The 23,090-nt window shown below is 34.3% G+C and overlaps 1 protein-coding gene across 4 annotated transcripts in view; it reads left to right on the top strand.

Annotated features, from left to right (window-relative positions):
• Nucleotides 1-23,090, top strand: part of pum (pumilio) — an 888,766-nt gene that overhangs the window by 14,670 nt on the left and 851,006 nt on the right. For all 4 annotated transcript variants that reach the window (XM_069833260.1, XM_069833261.1, XM_069833257.1 and 1 more), the window contains exon 3: nt 7,092-7,250. In XM_069833260.1, the coding sequence (XP_069689361.1) occupies nt 7,092-7,250 (159 nt within the window). The remainder of the gene's footprint in view (nt 1-7,091; nt 7,251-23,090) is intronic.

Here is a 23,090-nt window from a genome sequence, read left to right as displayed (position 1 = left end):
TGGAATTTGTGATCTGTAGTGACATAAACATAGATTATCTCTCGGAACTTTTCCGTAAAAGTAAATTAAATTCACTCCTTGAAACTGGAAACCTTAGTCGTAGAGTCATTTTCCCACCAGCATACAAGCTGAAGTAGCACAGCTATTGATAAAAGTTTTGTACACAGAATTAGACTGAATTCCTATTCGACAGAACCTATAATCAATGGCTTGTCTGAACATGATAAACAAATCCTAAGTGTTTCCAATGTCACTGAACAATTTCAAAATATTAATTTAAAAACTAAAAAAGGGTCGTAAATGGTGTATCTAGTGACTATTTACATTTATATCTACAAAATGAATCTTGCAAAAACGTATATGATACTGGTACTACTGATATTAAGAGTAAATGTATTGTATTTTTCATTTTAATTTCAGAATCACTTTAGTGGATGTTCTTCACTCAATGTTGTGAAAAAATTCAAAAGTAAAAACATGTAGATAACGCAGGAACTTAAAAATCTCATGTATTAAAAAGAAGAATCCACGTATATGTAATGAGTTGCAATGTTCTTAAATACTACAAGAAGTACGGTGTAATTTATAAAAAATTATGAAAGCGGGAAATAGAATACATTCAAATAGAAAAGTACAACATTCAGATAATGCAATTAAAGCTATTCGGAATATTATTAAAGTTAAACTTGTAGATATTCTAAGAAAGAAAATATTTTTTCATTAAAACCAGTGATTATAAACTAGAGGATCCCAAATCTACTGCAAATTCTTTTAATGTCTTATAGTATATAGTACAGAAATATTATTGACAACTTAAACATTCAGGATATTGCAAAAGATACTGCAATTGGTTACTTAACAGATGCATTTAATAATTAGTATTAATATATGTAATTAGTCAATAACTGCAACAGTGCTTTTCATTCAATCATAACATGAATAAAATTGAATGCACATTAAATTAAACACTATTGCAAACACGTAGATAAAATAGTTAAAATCAACTGAAGGGGTGAGAATGAAATAATCCAAAGCCACACTTTTAACAAAAATTGTTTTGTGCGAGTGCATTTCTTACACATATGGGAAAGCTACTATTAAAATATTGTAATAACTACTCAACAAATGACATAGCCTAAGGACTCTAAATCTTTGTAAAAGTTTGTCTGTGTGGCTTAGGAATATTTTTTAATTTAATTTTAATTGTTAGTTTTTAATATGTATGCATTTACATTGTATGTGTGTATGTATAAATGCATTCATTAGATTAACGTTTACAATATTATAACTTGTAATTTTGTATTGTCTGTGATCATTAACACTTAATCTGAGGACTTTGTAAAACTCTATTTCAACGTTATTTAGCTATTTCAAAGTTATTTAGACAAAAAAAATCGTTGTGTAGACTAGGAATCGAACTCGCACTCTTCGACACGAGACGCAGAAGTCTTAGCGTCTGAGCTGTTGAAATGACACGAAAGCTTTCCTTTCTGTGTGGAGTGTCGATCTAGTCATGAAGGTCCATTGTCGATTTAACTACACGATTTATGTATAAAATTATGTTTTATTTACATAGTATTATCATATTTTTTGCAGTTTTTGAAGTGAATTTCGGAACGATGCTAGTAACAAACCGAATAGCTTGAATTTAAGTAACTCAATATTCGTTATCTTGTGTATCAGTGCTCTGGTCTCCAATCATGCGCAGTGTCTTACATCTGAGACTTAGGAATATTCAATCATCTCATCCTTTTCTAGGGAAACTGTACATACATAAGTAGATACACTTTTAAACATCAGAGAATATCATCAGGGATTAGCTGATTAGTTGGTACAAGATCAGAAACTGAAAGTAGGAGATACAAAGGTTATTTTGCATAAGCCATCAGTTGAATGTTGCAAAGTTATAAAATATATTTATTTAACATTTTCAAGCAATATGTGTCCTGTGTAACGATCCAGCAGAAATTAATGAAGATCACTTGAAGACCTGTGAAGCATTAAGATCAGAAGAAACTACAGTTCAAAAGTATTGGAAAGCACAACTGCTAATGGCTTCATTGCCAGATGCAAGGCACTAGACAAAAACAACAACATTTTCAAGCATATGACATCATTCTTATTGCAAATTAACATTTGCTACAACATGTTACTAAAAGAAAAATATAAATGTTTTCGCCTGTACAATAGGGTGTATCGAAAAAAAACTTTTCTTGAAAAATGAAGGTGGCTAGTGCGGAAAAGTTGCTATTTGTGGCAGAAAGAACGTAGAAAAAAAGAAAATAGTAATTCGACAATATCCTGTGTCTCCGCATCAGCCCTAAAGTTTTGCGAGCTTAATGCTCTACGTCTGTTTTCAAATTTTGTTTCGTAGTGGAACTCTTCGCCTATTTTTTTAAATTTACACTCAAAAATAACCCAGGGCTCACTACGAGGAGGTGGTTGCACTTCCAGCCCTATCCCTCCACCCACCCTTAGTAGTATACTTCGGTGTCAAATGTTGATTTACGCTGCATACTCAGACTTCGTTTCGAAGCATGGCATTTCTCAGCTATGCACACTAAATTATGTGAAGGGTTACTATAGCTCACATACAAGTGGAGAATCGTGTAAGCAGTTGTAAGTCATCGAGATTGAACAACTGGCCCTGGTTTCTTCCTTCAAGCTCTATCGGACAATGGCCAGAATGAACGACTTGGTAGATCTCCAGAAGATACTCCTGATCAGTAGGCCTACTAAGATCGGACGTACGTTCCATATTAATTTTGTGGATCCAGGCTACTTCAATAACTTTGAAATTCGTCATGATTTGTCTCACAATGGAGTAACTCTTCTCCGATATGTCCAGAACCTGGACCTGTAGTGATACCAGCAAGGTGTTTCATGAGATAGCAGTGTCGAAGTTCATTTACATGGAGAATACAAATTATTCGTTGTAGTGGCCTGCCGATTTCTTTTTCGATGCACACCATTGATCCGTTCTTTCTTCCTGTATTTGTAGAGGCTCCATCATAACCAAGTGCTGCTAGGGGCGATACATCTAATTTACTTACCTTTAAAGATTGAAGCATGGCTCTTCAAAATCTGATGTCCATGTCCAGAGAAAGGGGAAACATGTCAAATATACTTTGAATGTGGTTCTTCTAATAAAGTTATAATTATGCTTCTCTTCATTTTCTTGGCGATATAATCCGTTGTCCTTTCTCTCCTATGTTAGTGCCCTGTCCTTACGACCATCAAAATATACTGTTCGAATGAACTTATTATTAGGTGTTTCTTCTTTCTGAATTTTATCTCCAATCTTCATTTCTCTCGTGACCATCTAGTATAAGATCCTTATTCCTAGTAGATATTATTCTCGCGCTTGTAGCATAGCTGTCGCAATTAGAGCCCCATCTCTCTTCGAGGTGCCTATCTGAAGGCTGCTGAAGATAATTTTGGTAGAGGCAAGCGAGCCTGAGCACGAGAAGGCTTCAATTCGAAGTCAGAATACACACTCCTTCACTGCTGTTCCGAGCAGTGCGAAGGCAAGACTCAGAGCTTGTAACTGATGTCTATTTTTCTCTTCCTCTGAATTCAAGTTGCACTTCTTCAGATCGTTGGCGAATGGGCCTCTTTGCTTTCCTTTCTTCACTCTTAAATAGTATCTTCGTCGTCAAAATGTCGATATTATCAATAATCATATTTCGTTAATTTTTCTGATCCATTAGAAAGGATACTCCTATCAATGGAACTTTCCTACTTAACTCACATTCACAGAGACTTTCCGGGTCCGGGCACTTACAAGTGCATGTATAAAAAAATGTTCGACCTTTATTAATAAAAGCTTATTTATGCGCCCTTGAGGTTAGCCCATTTCGTTAGTACGATTTCAGAATATTCTGATATTGACTATGATACTATTTCATCTTTTCCACTACTCTACGATTGCTGATGGTAGGAAGGCTTGCTGTTTTTCAAACCTCGATAAGTCTGTCGGCAGTAACATGAGCGATGTCTTTTACTGAATGGTGTTTTCCACCTAGTTCGTTTGTCTTAAATCTCTGATCCAAAGAAAATGTGTTATCATATCTTTATAGGTTGGAAGTTGCGACTCTCTTATCGGTCCTGGTATATCGAACAAACGACTCAGCAGTATGGCAGTACGAAATTATTTTTTCCACACATGACAACACGATGCATAAGAATTATTGCATGTACCACTAAACCACTGATATGATACACGATTTCACAGAAACAACAGCGACATAAACCTGGCCAGCATAGCCTACAAAATACGACTGCAGGGCAGATTCTACCCTGACTGCCAGCATCCCTCTCTTCTCTCATTCCACAAGAAGATACTGGTGCAAGATACTTCTCTTCTTGTACTATCTTTGCTAACTTTTAAAAGATCTGGTTAACGAGGGGTAGCTGTATAGGTATGCAGACTGTCGTTATAATAATTTTTACAAGATGCGTTATAAATTCAAATATTCAGTATTGATGCGGAGACACAAGATATTGATTAAATTTAATTTTCTTTCTCCTGCAGTCTTTCTGCCACAAGTCGCAACTTTTCCGCACTAGCCACCTTCATTTTTCAAAAAAAAAATTTTTTTCGGTACACCCTACTGTACAACTTATCAATATAAGCAGACTACTGCAATCATCCATCACACATAATATACATCTAAGAATTACTTGGCAAACACGCACCTGCAAAATACGAAAGAACTACATACAGAAGAAGTTTTAACTTCCATCAAAACATAATTATATTATATGTATATACAAACACACGTCATTATAACATCACAAATATTCATGCACAATTAATAACATCATCAAATTTTTTCATATGAAATTAAATTTTAACATATTATGTATAAATATGACGATATTTTATGTTTTATCAATTTTAATTTTTAACAGTGTTAATCAATACATATAACAAAATATTGTAACATGAGTTCTATGTATACATACATCATGTTACATACAATTCTAGCAAATTGGGAATTAAAATGCAAATTAATTGAAATCAACATATTCCCTATAACTATATTAAACTATTACTACATATAACTAATGGTCCACACCTGTGGAGTAACGGTCAGCGCGAATCCCGGTCGGGGCAAGTTACCTGGTTGAGGTTTTTTCCGGGGTTTTCCCTCAACCCAATACGAGCAAATGCTGGGTAACTTTCGGTGCTGGACCTCGGACTCATTTCACCGGCATTATCACCTTCATTTCATTCAGACGCTAAATAACCTAGATGTTGATACAGTGTCGTAAAAAAATATGTAACTAAAGACTTTACTTCTTACTGTTACAAAATGTATAAATTAATATTTAATTACAAAAGTGAACACATTCTACATTGTATGTATGTTGATATTGTTAAACAATTATGTAGGCCTATCTGATGATGCCGTACAGCCGAAAACGTTTATACTTTTTTTTTAGTAAATGTTGTAGCATATGTTAATTTGCAATAAGAATGATAAGTCATATGATTGAAAAATTTAAATAAATATATTTCATAACTTTGTAATTGACTTATTGGAAAACCAAAAATGAATTGTAAAATATGAATATTGCAAGATTATTTTATATGTCACATATTTAATGTGACATAAGATCAATACTTTCACTTTTCTTTTGAAGGATACCACACTTTTCGTCCTTTACTGGGTTTGACCTTGTGATTCTTGGATACAGATGTAAGCATAGTAACCATTAGGCCAATAATGACGATGTTTTCGATTTTTGAAATATGAATTAGAAATCCGAGGGTTGTGAAGAGGAACTACAGAAAATGACATACAATAAAGAACAATATAACACATTGGCCTAAATTAAATTTCACTGTACTGATGCTGACATAAGATAATATGTGTATACTATGAAAAAATACTCCAGTATTTTTGCAGAGTTTATATTTTCAATGGTTGGGATTGTGCAGAACACGTGATACCTCTGTTCTAGTTGGATGATTGTTCATCTCTGCTGAAGCATGTGGACGTGAGGTTAGCAGCTGGCTGACAAACTTTAACCGTTTATGGACGGTCATTAATATTTACTGTGCAGTTGTTAGTAAGCATAATTTTACAAGCTGAACTAAAGAGAGGGGCTACTCATCAATTAGCACTGGTCAGCTTGATGAGTTAACTGAATTTGGTATAATTTTCCTCTAACCAATACCTAATTCCCTCTTTACCCTTTCCTATCCAGTCCTCTAACTGAACGCTTACTTTCTTCGACCCCGACGGCATTAGAGCATTCGAGGCCTAGGGGTTTATTTCCCTTTCCTTCCTCCTCTTTCTACTTTTCTGTTCCTAGTGCTGACCTGCTATGGCACTAAAATCGTCCTCCAGTGGCTTAAGGAGGGAAAGCTGGTGATAACAAGATCTCCCAGCTAGGTCCAATGGACCCGTTGACCAACAGCAGGTGTGGTCCTCCAGACATTCTGGTGGTTGTGTGTGAATGAAGTAGCCACCAAAACGTTAAAATATGGTGTTCACTTAAATCGGCTACAACTTGCCATTTTTCACTCCAATATGAAATGAGTACCATTAAGGTAAAATTATCCGGAGGTAAATTTTTATTAAATCTACATACTTAGACTTCAACAAACAAAATTTGATAACACAATCCCAAGGGAAAAAATGGAACTCTCTGCATCAAAATCCACAGTTAATTCCCGATTTACCACGAAAATCGTCTGTAGCTGCATTTAGATTAGCAACAGGCCATGATTGTTTGGCCAAGCATCTGCATAGAATTGGAATATATCAGTCCCCTAACTGCCCATTGTGCAACTCAAACCAAGAAATGGATTCGGAACACCTCAAAATCTGTGCTTCAGTGGCTGGTCATGATAATATCTTTGAAAAATATTGGAGTGCAAGGGGTCAAATGACTTTATTATCAAACGCCTGTCATTAGAAAACAAACAACAACAACATGATATATCCATAATCAGAATTTTACTTTACTCTTGAAGAGTTTACTACAAATATTTTATAATTTATTCAGTATTTATTTTCATTTTACGTTTCATTTCCTAAATTCTAGATTATATATTTTCTTTTCTTCTTGTTTTTTAGGTACCAGATCCAAATCGTCCTCAGTTGGCTCGTTCACAAGATGATGCCATGGTGGGTTACATTTTTCAGCGTCCTCAGTCTGACCCAGACTTTCCAATTCCACCACCTTTTAACAAACAGCATCAGCGATGGCCTCTAGGAGATGAAAGCATCATTGATGTAAGTGTTCTTGCATGTTATATATGTAGTTAACCTCTGATAATGTGTAACAGTGAAGATAGAAATAAATGCTGTTATAAAATAGCCTATTTTACTACTCTGTCTTCAGCATTAATATCTCATATCACATTATGACGTTTATTGACAGCATTCTTTGCAGTTTTTTAAGTTTTGAATAAATATGTGCAGGTTTTTAAGTTATTGAAATTTTAGAAATGAAAGTAAACTTAATGAAATTCTCATCTTATATTTCATGATTACACATGTACATGAGTGTGATATGTATGACTGAGCCATGGTAACTTGTGTATGTGTGAACTCATTTTAATAAAATTGGTACACATGGAATAAGTATGAGTGACACCTCAGTACCACTAATCATTGACACTTCACTGTCATTAGTCCATTTCCACAATTCCAAGACAGTCCTTTGAGTAATTAACAAAACTGAGCTGAAACTCTATATCGATTTATTATGATGGATTCTCTCAGATCACAGGAGAATAGGCATAAAATGATGAGTAATTGGATGTTATCCTGAACAGATCATTTGAATACGATAAAAGTTCTTTTTTTTTACGTGCAATGTATGTACTCGACCTACAAAGAGAGAAAAATTGTAATGTTTTGACATGAAAGGTTTTTCTGTAAACTCTTTATTATAGCAAGTGTAAGATGAACTTTGTGCCTCGTGCCTTTCCACACAGTCTGCCTCACTCCATTTTCTATTTAATGTGTCTAGAAGTTTTTCACATGGTCTGTCTTGCTCCATTTGTAATTATTGAATAGGGTAGACTTATCCTGCCTGTGGCAGTATTTATTTAATTCTTAAATCTGTTCTTACCTAACCTAAAGTTTACATACCTCTTTCGCATTTTTTAGTTGGTAATGCCTACAAAAATGTGGCAAGGTCATCTCTACTTATGACACAGAACAACAGTTATAGGCCTACGTGTTCTTTTGTTATTTCTCTGAAAATAATATTGAAACTGTACATATAGTGAGAGTAAGTCAACAATAAAATGATTGGGTTCAAGGATATGATATGAGGTATACAAGTTCAGACTCAGAACTAAAACAGCCAAGGTACCTTGAAGTATATGTCTTACCTTCGATGAAGATTTGCTGAGTGAAAGAACAGCACAGAAGTGGTTAAAGATGGGGGATAAAATCCTCCTCAAGAGGGCTTCCCAGCACCATTGTTGATTAAATAAAGACCACATTCAAGACTGATTTATTTATTTATTTATTATTTTGCTAATATGTAACATAAATTATAAAATATGCAGAGAAACTTTAGCTTGCCCCTGAAAGAGTAGAATTCATGCTCAGGGACGGATTCCTGAACTGAAATTAATAATTATACAATACAATTATAATTAATAATTATACAATACAATTTGCAATTATAGTATATAAATTTAAATTTACAATTTTTATAAAATCCATACATAACTTTTTAAATTTAATACTAGAACTATTAGAATTGACAAGATTAGGATATTTAAATATAAATTTGTTATATATTCTTGGGCCTAAATTACTACTATTGATTAAATACTGTAACAGTGTTGCATTTTGGTTCAAACAATCTTAAAGAATTCATACCTTTTGTTTCATAACTATGAGAATACAATTCAAAATTATTTCGATTTTTATGTATGAATTTTATTAATACAATATAATAAATTTGTCTTACGTTAAGTACATTAAAGTCTATAAACAAATTTTGAGATGGAAAATCAGTAGGTTTATGAAGACATATTTTAATTATTTTCTTCTGTAATAAATAAAGTGGATTAAAATTGGATTTAAATGAGCTACCCCATCCTATAATTCCATACATAATTACCAATTGAAATAAAGTTAAATATATTGTACGTAATAAACTTATTGACAAGTAATTCCTCAATAAAACAAAATAATATACTATTTTACGTAATTTATTACAAAGGTAATTAATGTGTTGGTTCCATTTTAAATGATTATCGAAAATTATACCTAAATACTTAACTTCAGAGGACTCTTTAATAATCGGACATTTACACTGTATAAGACAACAATCAGAATTATGTAATTTAATACTTAATATAGATGTAGGAGGTTTGTTACATTTTTCAGATAATGAGAATGGAATAATGATGGTTTTATTTTCGTTGATAGAAAGATAATTTATGTCAAACCATTTTTTTTATTAATAAGTCCATTATTTGAATTATTATATGCATCATGCCAGGTTTTTCCATCAAAAAGTAAAACTGTGTCATCTGCATAAGAATAGTCAACACCATTGTATTGTTGTAAGTCAGTTTTTAATAAGTCATTAATATATATTAAAAATAGAATAGGGCCTAGAACTGTGCCGTGGGGAACACCTATATTAATAGTTAAAGGTTCACTTGAATAATTGTCAATTTTCGTTATTTGAATTCTGTCGTTAACATATGATTTTATTAAGTTTAAAGCATTACCTTTGATTCCTAATAAGTCTAATTTCTCAATTAAGATGTCATGTTTCACTGTATCAAATGCTTTTCTTATGTCCAGGAAAATACCAATACATTTGTTACCTTGATCAAATTCTCTAACAATTTTTTTAGTAACTTGATATATTGCATTATCTGTACTGAATTTTTTTCGAAAACCAAATTGATTATTACTTAATATATTATGTTTATCAAGATAGTTCATTAATCGAACTTTAATACATTTTTCTAGTAATTTTGAAATACATGAAAGTAATGATATTGGTCTATAATTGTTCATATTTCTTTTGTCTCCTGTTTTAAAAATAGGTTTCACAATTGCATTTTTTGATTTATTTGGGAATTTGCCATTTAGAAAACATAAATTAAAAATATGAGTTAGAGGTTTGGCAATATAATTTATAACCATCTTAAGTATTTTAGCACTTATGTTATCAGGACTAGGTGATACATTGTTTTTTAAAGTTTTGGCTATATTGATTATTTCGTCATCTGTTATGGGGTAAAGATACATACAAGCATTTACTGAAGTTACATTGCTAAGGAAATTGTTATTTTTTATAGACGATACAATATCCAAGCCAATGTTTGTAAAATACGAGTTAAATTCTGTTGCAATGTGTATTTTATCACTTAAGATTAAACCATTTCGAGAAACAATCTCATTAAATTGTTCTTTTTTATTTACTTCAATATTTGCCGCTTCTCGCACAGTTTGCCAAAACATTTTAGAATTATTGCTATATTTTTCTAATTTGATGGAGAAATAATTAGCTTTCACTCTCTTTATTACGTTAGATAATATGTTGCGAAATTTTTTTAACTTGTTTCTTAAAACAGTATTAAATGGTTCTTTTCTTAGTTTGCTTGCGAGTTTGTCTCTCGTACGGATTGATTTAACTATACCATTTGTAATCCATGGTTTAATCTTTTTAAACTTACAAGAAACTTTTTGAGTAGTTTTATTTGTGTGCTTTATAATATTCGTATTTAAAATTTGATAAAAAATTTCAATACCATTATCGGGATCATTACAACTCATTACAGTATCCCATGTTTCATTACTTATATCTAACAATAGGTCATCACAATTGATATTACTGTTATATTTATAAGTCTCAGAGTCTTCAAAATCTGCTTTATTAATAAATGTAATTAAAGCAGTGGTAGTCTAATGATCAGTAATATTGCTATGACAAACACTTGGTATAAATTCAAGTAGTTTGTTATTGGTTTTAAAGAAAATATGATCAAGACAATTTTTCGATTGTGGTCTAGTTACGGATTTTAATAACTGGTAAAAACCAAATTCATACATGATATTCATATATCTATGCCCTAATTCATCCATAGAGTCATCTGGAATTTGAATGTTAATATCTCCAACTATAATGTGGTTATTAACATTTTTCTTGTTTATTAGAAAGCTTTCCGCATCATTCATAAATTCAGTTTTGTTTAAATTGGGGGATCTATATATTGCCGTTAACTCAATAATAGTATTGTTGAAATTAAATTTAAAATGTATGCAATTTGAATTTAAAATTTCAATATCTGAAGCTGACACTTCAATATCATTTCTAAAATATACTATAATGCCATCACATTTATTGTATTGTATTGTATTTGTATTTATTATACTTTGGTATGTCAAAACCTATATCATAACGAAGCCAAGTTTCAGTAAGTACTATTATGTCAAAATTGAAAGAAAAGTATTGTAAGAAGGCACAAAATTCAGAGAAATTCTTTTTTATACTACGAATGTTTAAATGAATCAGTTTTAAATTAAGATGTTTACAGTTAGCAATATAATTATCAAAGTTAAGTAAGTCATTAAATATTTTTTTTTGGGTTACACTTGATATAATAATTATCTACATTGTTATATAGCTTGTTGTTATCAATGATGACAATTAAATATAAATAATACAATGAAAATAATCAAGGGGTGTAATTGCCTAATAATTACAATTTTTCAAGATCATAGTAATCAGACACTCTATTCACTTGGGAATTTTCATTTTTCCTAACAAAAATTTTGCAGTCTTTAACCCAAATGAATTTGTAACCTTTTTCTCTGGCAGTAAGTTTTGTCTTGTTGAACAGATTTTTCATGAATGGCGTAAGATGACCTGAAGCTGTGACCAAACCAGGCTGGAATTGCTGACAAATTGTTTGAGTTGGAAGGCCGAATCCTTCTTTGTTATTTTTAGCCTCTTCTCGGAAACGGCTTAGCCATAGATCGCGACTTGAACGTTTAGCAAACCGCACAACAATTGGTCTTGGTTTCCCAGGGCGTGTCGGCAGTCTGTGTGTACCACTAACGTCTTCAAAACAACCATCTGCACCAATAATTGTAGAAACGGTCTTTACGATTTCATTCACTGATTCATTATTAGTAGAGGGAACACCATATAACACAGTATTGTCCCTGCGGTTGTACTGTTCCAAATCCTGAAGTCGAACACCTAGTTCGTTGATTTCACGTTTCAAGAAGTCAATTTCTTTTCGCACTTCTTTTAACTCATCTTTTACATTATTTATTTCACTTAATAAAGAGTCAAACTTCGTTGACATGAAGTCGATAGATTTCTTTATATCATTAATGTCCTGATGAATATTGGAGGCAAACTTTTCAAACATAATACTTAATTGTTTGTTAACAGAAGTAGCACTTTCTACGTTTATTACTGATTCCTCACTATTTTGTCATTTCTAGATTCACATTGTTTATCATTATTGCTTTTACTTGAGTTCTTTCTTTTACTCATTTCGTTAAAGTTAGTTTACTTACTTGTAATTCAAATAGCTGCAGCAGCAAAACAATGCGTCCACTCACTACAATGGCTCACTCAGGAATGATTGGAAGCAAACAAGCAAGAACTTATGGAAAGTTTTTACGTCAGTGTCTATATATATATATATATATATATATATATATATATATATATATATATACACCCCACCCCCTCCGCTCTCTCCCTCTCCCCCCCCCTCTCTCAGCTGGGTCAAGCTCACATAAGGATATATGGAAATGAAATGGCGAACAAAGTAGCAAAGGAAGTGGCTCTAGGCCTGATAGAAGAAATAATGTACTCGAAGAAACCAAAACAGACAATAGTCAGCAAACAAAAAGAAAAAAAAAAATTCAATGAAATGGCAACATCAGTGGCTGAACTATGCAAAAGGAGCTGTCTCCGATCATATTTTCTAATTGTGATTTAGGGTGGCTAGAAGACAAACTACTGTTTACTTCGGAATTAACTGCAATGATAACAGGCCATGGTCTCACATAGGCCTTTCTTCACAGATGAAACTGTAACTCATCGATAATCCGAATTGCCCTTGCAGAACAAAAGAACTAACTATACTACACAATATGGTTGCAAGAAGCTAGAACTGCAAAGAGATCCACTAAAGACAGTTCTAAGACATACTGGACTCATGGCCCCCTAGCGATAAAGAACTGATTCACAAATATGGAAAATTGTTCGCATGGTTTGTTGCAACTATAAACTTTTATGCATTGTAAAAACTGTAAATATGAAAATGACTTAATATCAGTACAATGTGAATGTGTGGATGTGTGTGAATATAGACTTTTATAAATAATTGTAAATACTTTATTTTTAACATAGATAATTGTGATAGAAATAACAAAATATAAGTAGATTTAGGTCGTTAAAATCATTAAAATAAAAATGGAATAAGGAGGAAGATACCACAATTTTATACACAGAGAGCTAAATCTCTCTAGAATCCATCAGAAACCAAAAGAACCACAAAACATTAACTGAAAATATTCGAAAACAAGTGAGACTCTTAGAAGACGACAACAATTGTAGAATCCACTTCAGATGGATAAAGACACATGTGGGACACTGTGGCAACGAAGTAGTGGACCAAATGGCTAAAGAGGTGGAAAGCTAGGTCTTCAAGTGTGCTACAGTAAAATCCCGAAAAGTGAAATAGCTAGTCAACTTAATAGCTCAAGTTACGAAAAATGGGAAGAAAAATGGCAATTATTATCATCAAACGGCAAAATAACAAGATCATTTTTTTTTCCTTCTCTACTTGACAGACAGCAAACAAAGTTTATTTTAACACTGAACTTAATAATAATTCTAACAAGTCATGGAAGAATAAGATTGTATTACCAACGATTCAAAATAAATGATGATCCCATGTGTATTTGCAACCATAATGAACAAACTGTTGACCACCTAATTTTTTAATGTAGTATGTTAAATAAGAAAAATATAATTTTAAGAAATATATGTATTACAATGATATTAGGAGAAACGTGGCTGTTACCTAAGAAAGATCTTTTCCAGAAGCAGTGGCGGCTAGTGATAAAATATTATGTGTGTTCACAATTTTGTGTTCCAAAATCGAAGAGAATTTGAAATCGTACATTTTTAGCCTAATATGAAATGTCATGATTCCAATGTTTCACTGTCGAAAAAACCGTATATAAATTCAAAACAACATATAATAATAATAATAATAATAATAATAATAATAATAATAATAATAATAATAATAATAATAGTGAAACCTAGTCTTTTTATTTCCAATTTTTCCTGGAAAGCCAGTTTACCCAGTTCTTTACTCTTCAAAATTACTTGAACAGAGTTCATTGTTTACGTCTGTTAAAAATTAATACATAAAACAATTTACAAAAGCGTGTGTTCAGTAATATATTTTGATTCACAACACACTGATACACTATAGCCTATACCAGTACTGTAATCCCATTCGCATAGATTGATTACTATAAATACATGCCAGTAAATATTATTCTTAAATAATATACACCACCATACAGATATTTAAATTATACCACCATCACATTCAGCCAGCACGTGTTTGAAAGCCAAACTATGCTATATGCCGAAACTGAAGTATAGTAATTCACAAACTACACTCTTGTAGCAGCACTGTACACACATCGACATAAAGTAAACGTTCCGACAGTGAGATACTGACACCTGCAGGCTAAAATACAGACTTTTCTCCTCGATATATAGCATGTAAACGATAGGCATCGATGCACCTGCCATCTGTATGATAGATTCACTGTTCACTTAATGCTTTGTGCTCTTGACGAGTCATAAGCGGCCAGCGAAAGACAATTTTCTCCCGCGCATGCGTGAAATTTCTGTAACCTTCTTGAAAAGAGCACGGCTTGTACGTGAACGGACGTTGCCAAGTTTACATAAGAAGTTTATGCAAGATGCGGGAAGTTTAAAATACTCGATCCTGATATTATACATCCCCACTATGCCAATACGGTATTAAATAATAAAAGTAGTCGTGCATTAATGGAAACAAGGTGTTCACGTGCTCTTGTGCTCTTATTGATGCACCGCCACTGTCCAGAAGCATAAGAAAACACTTTATTCATTTCATAAATAAAATTAACCTCGAAAATCTATAAGATGTAATATTTTGTGTGTTATAAAAAATTGTATTATAAAAACATTGCATGGACGAAAAAGCTAAGCATTTAGTATTACAGACACATGCCTGCCCGCATGCAGGCAGGCAGGCACTTGTGCGTGCGTGCGTGCGTGCACACACTCACTCCCCCCTCCCCCTCCCCCTCAACTCCCCTTCTCTCTCTCTCCCCCCTCCACATTTGATAAACACATCGAACATGTATCAGAGAAATTCTTGGCATTAATAAATATGTTAGCAAGTCAGCAAGACTGCCATGGGGAATGGAGCATAAGGCACTTAAGACAATATACAATGGAGCAGTAGAACTATTATTGACATATGGAGCACCTGTCTGGGCTGAAGCAATAAGGAAGCAAGAGAACCTGCAATAATACTGGCGAGTGCAGAGACTGGTGAATATAAGAATGGTTAAAGCATATAGAACACTCTCCTACGAAGCATCATGTATGCTGGCTGGGATATATCCTATAGGAGTCACAATCGAAGAGAAGGTGCAAATTTACCAAATGACTCATGGAAGAGATGTCACCGAAGTACGAGGCGCGCCCATAAAGTAACTTTCCCACTCGTCCCACTGTTGCGCGAAGTGACTGTGTGTATGTGATGGAGTAATGTTTTGGCATAACACATGCGCTAGTAGAACTTCCTGAATGCTCTCAGTAGCTTCGTGGCATTAGTTGAAGATGGATGTTCCTATTCCAGCTCCCGCCGCGTGAAGTGCGGTCAGTGATAAAGTTTTTGAATGCACAGGGCATAGCACCGATTGAAATTGATCGTCAAGTGTACCAGATCTATGCACAAGCAGATGATGCATTGCTGCTGTAGACAATTTTCAGCAGGACGCCAAAATGTGCACGACGAGGAGCGCAATGGGGGGCCAACCATCATCACAGACGACCTTGTGGAGCAATGCAGCATCTGCTTACTCATGACGTTAGGCCCATAGACCTGACACAGCTGACGATTAATTTTAATTGGTGCTATGCCCTGTGCATTGAAACACTTTATCACTGACCGCACTTCACGCGGCAGGAGCAGGAATAGGAATGTCCATCTTCAACCAATGCAACGAAGCTACTGAGAGCACTCGGGAAGTTCTGCTAGCGCATGCGCCATGCCAGGACATTACTGTATCACGTACACGCAGTCGCTTCACACAATATATGGTTTGCTAGCTGTGGGATGAGTGGAAAAGTTACTTTATGGACGCACTTCCTATACGACACACCACTAGAAATGTTACTGGCCACATCCTGCAGAAAGAGTGATAAAAAGTAAATTTAATACAGTAAATATATATCCTCTAGAAGTGTACACTGATGGTAGCAAGATTCAAGAGCAAGTTGGAGCCGGAACAATAATAATTAAGGATAATGGCATAATACATAGGCCAAAATATAAACTACACCACCATTGCTTTAATAATCAAGGAGAACAATTTGCCATTTTAAAAGCACTAGAAAAATTAGAAGACATGAGAGAAATTCACTGTTCAGAAAGGAAAGTTGCTATCTACACAGATAGTAAAATAACAATAGATTCAATTAACAACAATTTCAAGCACTATCCAATAATAGAGAGGATAAGAAGTCTACTAATGCAGCTTCAAAACCAACAATGGACAGTCCATCTCAGCTGGGTCAAGGCACACACCGGGATACATGGAAATTAAATGGCAGACAAACTGGCGAAGGAAGCGGCCCTAGGCCGGGAAGGGAAAATAGTGTACTCAAAGAAACCAAAACAGACAATAGTCAGTGAAGAAAAAGAAAAAAGTGCAATGAAGTGACAACATCAGTGGGCGAACTGCACAAAAGGAGCAGTCTGCCAATCATACTTCTCAACCGTGAGAGGACGGCTACAAGTCAAGTTACCATTCACTCTGGAGTTGACTGCAATGATAACAGGCCATGGTCTCACATGGGCCTATCTTCACAGATTCTAGATCATCGATAATCCGAAGTGTCTTTGTGGACCAGAAGAACAAACCACACAACACATAATCTATGACTGCAACAAGATACGTCTGCAGAGAGATAAACTAAAAACTGGTCTAAGACAAAATGGTGGCTCATGGCCCCCAAGCGAGAAAGAACTAGTTCACAAATATGGAAAATTGTTCGCACTATTTGTCGCAACAATAGACTTTGATGCGTTGTAAATATGTAAATAGCTTATGCCAATAAGTGAGTGTGTGGGTGTGAATAGAGATTATGTAAATAATTGTAAATACTATACTGGTACTGTTAACATAGATAAGTGTGGTCGAAATAACAAAATGATCAGAATTAAGTCGTAATTATCATGGATATAAGACGAGGAAAAACAAGTATAACCTTATTCCAATGACAGAATAATAATGTTAAAATATTAGCAACAATATGTTATCTATGAAAGTTTACTAGCATAAGATGTGTAGTTTACTTAAGACTTGTAAAGATTTATGTAAGTGTATTAATCACATGTAGTATTACTCGGTAATGGAGCATGCAGAATGATCAAATAAAAAATGCGCGCCCGCGTCCACACACAGACACACACACAAAAACACACACACACACACGGAAAGAGGGGGAAAAGAGGAGGATATAGGCGGGAGGGGAAGGAGGAAGGAGTGGGAGAGAGAGAGAGAGAGAGCGAGAGAGAGAAGATAGAGATATATGTGTTGCCAGACTACCAACACTAAAATCCACCCATGGAAGGACCATATTCCACGCAATTTCACACACGACTTTAGAAATGATTTTTGTGCACTATAATCCTGCAAAATATATAGACATTTTAATTAACGTATTATACTTATATACCTTTCTGTATCCAATGCTGGTTTAGTGTCTCTCATATGTTCACACTTTTATTATCGCTACAGTACTTATAAATATCTTACATTGTATAAAAGTTGTTTATATGGTGTTTAAACTGATGTATGTATTATGCATATTATATATTATTTATTATTTTTCATATACAGTGTATACTAAGAAATTTAATCTTAAGTAACAGAAAATATATTTGTTAAGGATAGTACATGGAGCAGATCAAAGAGACAGGGAAAACCAGACAAGTGATTAAGCTTATTGTTACTTTCTCCCCCACCCTCTCAACATGACCCATAGCCACTGCCATCGTGATCTAATAGAGATCGAGAAGGCATTGCCCATAGTAATAAAAATTGTTCTCGAGTTGACACCATCCCCGTCAAGTTCATTGTTAGGCAGCTGTCAGCAGCGTCCATGACCAGTGTCCAATATTTCCTTATCACTCAAAACTTAGAAAGCCCGGGAAAAAGTCTATTAAGGAAGAGTCATATAGTCTTCAAACAGAATGACAAGATCCAAACTACCCTTACAGATTAAGGGCGATTTAGATAATCCACCCTTGGCCCTTTGAGAGTCAACTGTACCCGTATTTTCATACGTACATTAATTTTTTAATTAACTCAAAAATTTATTGGGCCTAGCTGTGAGAATTCCACAAAGCCACACAGCAAACAAAATTCCATACATTTTGTGGAATTCCACACAGTTTGGCAACACTGCTACAGTTAGTCATTTCCTCCTTCCTATAGATAGGTACAATTATGGATTTCTTCCAAGTTTTGGTACTATATATATATATATACACACACACACACACACGCACGCACGCACGCACGCACGCACGCACGCACGCACACACACACACACACACACAGGGTGATTCACGAAGATTGTGCAATACTCTAGGATGTGATTTCTGGCATCATTCTGACGAAAAAAGTTCATATAAACATATATATCACATTTTTTAAATTGAGTTACGCCCTCCTGATTGTTAAACATAAATGTAGATATTATGAAGGTTTAAGCATATAAATTATTTACGACAATGGTACTGGGTGTATTATAAATTCATTAAAGAACATTCACGTTATTACTCACCTGAAAAATCTGTATTAAAACTGGTTTTCAAAGACCTCACTTCTGCAGCAATACATATAGCCGCCCGAGTGTGAACTGCACGCGTCGTATTCCCTAACCTCCGTTGTTCAGATGATAGGTAGATACATTGTACCGGTGTTGAGTTATCTTTAACTGTGACTCTGATGTCACGAGATTTTATGTTGCTGCTATCAGCTGTACTTTAACATATATAGCTCCAGACGTCCAGAGAGAGAGAGAGAGAGAGTGAGAAAGAGTTCACAAGAATGATTGTTATGGAAGAAAGAAACGTGATTTTATCTGAAACTATTCAAAATCGGACATATATATATATGAATGAACTTTTTTCATCAGTATGATGTCAGAAAAATCACATCCTAGAGTATTGCACAATCTTCGTGAATCACCTATATATATATATATTTTTTTTTTTTTCCTCCCTGATGAAGAATGTACTATATTTTCAAGCTGCTGTATCTTCACATGCATTGAAAATTAGATGCATGTTTATATGGACTTATCCATATATATAATTTATTTCAAGAAATAGTCTGCCCAGGCATCCTGGGTTGCCAAAAACACAGAATAACACACATATAAGAATAGTAATGATTACAGTAAGATAGATGAGCCAAATTTAAATGTGAACTAGGAGCTTAAGTTTAAGAAATAATAAATTTGTACATACATTTGTAACAATCACACACTAACGAATAGAAAAGGGGGGGGGGGTATTATGATATTCCGTATAAATGATTTTTCAGAATTGCCACAGATCCTTTAATGGTTGAAGTAATTATTTTTGGAATGATGTCATGGATTCCAAATGTTTTGATAGTGTGTACAGTTGATCGTGGGATGGTGCCCCTCGCTCCGATCATTAAACCATGCACTTCCCAGGTGCCTTCCATCTGATATTTTTCTCGAAAATACGGAATAGTAGGCTCATAAATTTGTTGTTTTTCTTTGTTGACCTCGGATGGTTGGGTCTGGCTCATCTCAAATCTAACAGTTGGGTCCAGTATAAAGCCTTTACTGTTAGTCTTGTCTAGAGCCACGATGTCCGCTCTTCTAATTCCGCCGCCTTCAGACGCAACGCAGTGCACCTCTTCATGGACCTCGAAGGATTTGTTTCTAAGGGCTTGTGCTATTAGTTTTCGGATGTTATGATGGCGTGAATTTCTCAGGAGTTCTCCATGCTGACAGGATCCTAGGACGTGTGCTAAGGTTTCAATCTCGTTGCAGTATCTGCAACAGAAACCGTCCAAGGATCTCCCATGAAGACTTCTCACTGGTGCTACGTTAGCATTCATCTTAATTGCGTCCCGCCATTCAGAGGAAGATAGACCCTCCTTAGAAAAAATCCATTTATTTCCGGGAGTATATTCTTGAAATAAAATAACACCTTTTCCTTTATGTGTAAGCGCACACCATTTGTCGTACTCTTGTTTCCTAAGATTTTGTCGTAGTTTATGGACATTGATGTTACTTATATCCAGATCTTCAGGTGGAATTTTTAACTTCCTGGAACATACTTTCTTTTCTGCTGCTATGTTCCTTGTAGAAACGACAAGAGGATTCGAGGTTCTCAATAATGTGTTGCAAATATTGAGATGCTGTAAATATGCTTCCCATTGAGCTTTGAAAAGGCTGAGACCCTTATATTTACGTTCGGTGTACAACATCGCGTCGGGCGTGTCTCCTGGCAAACATAAAATTTCCTTCACCGAACTTTTAATTAACTTATCCACATCTTCGAGAAACCGGTCAGAAAGCTGGTGAAGGGGAGCATTTTGAAGAGGATAAACAAGTATAGGCCAAATATACATATTTAAAACATTGAGTTTTTGTTCTGGTTTCAGAAGATAAGTAGATGTTAAAGCTTGGATCTTATTATTTAAATTATTGATTCCTTTGGCAATGTCAAACTTAATTTCATCAGAAAAATTAATCCCAAGGTATTTGATTCGTTCATCTCCATCAATACTATTAACAATTGATCCTCCAAGATTCAATGTCGTACTACTTAATTTTCCTTTCTCGATGACGATGGTTTGAGTTTTAGATTCATTTAGACTTAATCCGATCTGCTGTAATGACTGTTTTGTCATGGTAAATATTTCAGATGCAGCAATTGTACTTTTAGCAACAAGTGCAATGTCATCCGCAAATCCTAATGTTACTACATTATTTAGATCCGATACAAGGTCATATCCAAATTCTTCAGCCACACTAGGCTCGGATAATTCATCAAAAATGTGGTCTATGCTGAGATTAAAAAGCATTGGGGAAAGAGGAGCGCCTTGCATAACCCCTTGTTTAAACAGTATGGGTTTTGTTTTATGGATTCCAACCTCTATCTGGGTTTCATTTCCACACTGTAAATTTATAATTAAATCCTGTAATTTTTGGGGAAGGGCAGAATTGTGAATGACAGATTCCAAATGCCGATGTCCAACAGTATCATAAGCTTTATGCACATCAAGAAACAAGATGGTGACATCTTCTTTTTCGATTTTGGCCTTACGAAGAACTGAATTTAATATAGAGGCATTAATCTGTGCACCAGCAGTAGATACAAATCCTCGTTGGTTTTCATTAAATTCTACGTATTGTTGCATTCTTGAACAAAGACACCTCTCCAAAACTCTTCGAATTACTGAACAAATGGTTATAGGTCGATAATTATTTGGGTCCGTTTTTTCTCCACCTTTATATATAAGAACAGTTCTAGCTTTCCGAAAAAAATTAGGTACCCAATTGTGTGATAACATTTTAGTTCCTATTAATGCTAAAATTACTGCAACTTTTTCACATTTAATAGTTCGCATCAATATTTTATCTGGTCCTGCAGAAGTGTCAATCGAAATACCTTGCATAGCTTTAAGAATTTCTTCCTTACTAACAGTATCCAGAAATTTGTTGTTAATATCATCTTTGTCAACTTCAGTAATATGGTTCGGATAATTATCCAAGTGATGGTGGTTTACATTATTAAATTTATTATTAAACGTAGTTTCAATCTCATTTACCGGAATACTTAAAGGACATTTCTTTGGTTCAAATATTCGACGAACTGCTTTCTTTCTTTGGTTATAATATAGGAATTGTGTCACCTGGTAATTGTATTTTTCTAGTCTGACTTGCTTTTCTCGTTTGGATTTCCTTTGCGGATTTGTGGTTTCAGTATAGTGTCTATTATTATTTTTGAAGTCACCACGTCTGCGTGCTAGATAATACCGCGTGGCGGGGTGTTTGGGGCCTGGGAGAAAATGATGAGCAGTACCAAGAAAATCTTTGAAATCTTCCGTATATTTTTGAAAGTTTTCCTCGTCCATATTACTCTGAAAAATTTGAATCCACTCATCCAAATTTTGTTGAAACCCATGAACATCATTTTTGTCTGAAACATTCTCACTCTCGAGATTAGGGAGTGGTATCTCCGGTATATCAAGGGAAACATTCTGATTATTAGAATTATAACTAGAACATAGATTAGTACGAAATTCTTCCGGATGAGCTTTAGCAATATGCTGCTTAACACCTTTGAAAAATTTATTACAATGAGGACAGATGTTAAGTGCAGTTGACCGTATACCATGAGCCACTTTCATGTGCTTATGAATACCCCTTTTATCATACAACTTTTTGCAATAAATACATCCAATTTTATTTTGTCGTAATGATGAATCATTATCATCAGGTTGATTAGTAGCACTAATATGTGTAGAAATATCGTAAGGATTTTCTGCTGCTGCTGGGGTAATATTCAGCGAAGAATCTTCTGATGTGTGACATCTCGAAATGTGGGTATTGATGCCTCGATGAGTAAAAGATTTATCACATAAAGTACAAGTGACAGAAGAAGTGTTAGTAAAATCAAATGGAGTAGACAGAGGGATGTTGGTTGACATCACTGATAAATTAAACTAAAACGCGTAAATAAACTACACAAAAACGAAATAAAA

The sequence above is a fragment of the Periplaneta americana genome, chromosome 8 (assembly GCF_040183065.1).
Source record: "Periplaneta americana isolate PAMFEO1 chromosome 8, P.americana_PAMFEO1_priV1, whole genome shotgun sequence".
Taxonomy (NCBI): domain Eukaryota; kingdom Metazoa; phylum Arthropoda; class Insecta; order Blattodea; family Blattidae; genus Periplaneta; species Periplaneta americana.
This window is presented reverse-complemented; position numbering and strand designations above follow the sequence as displayed.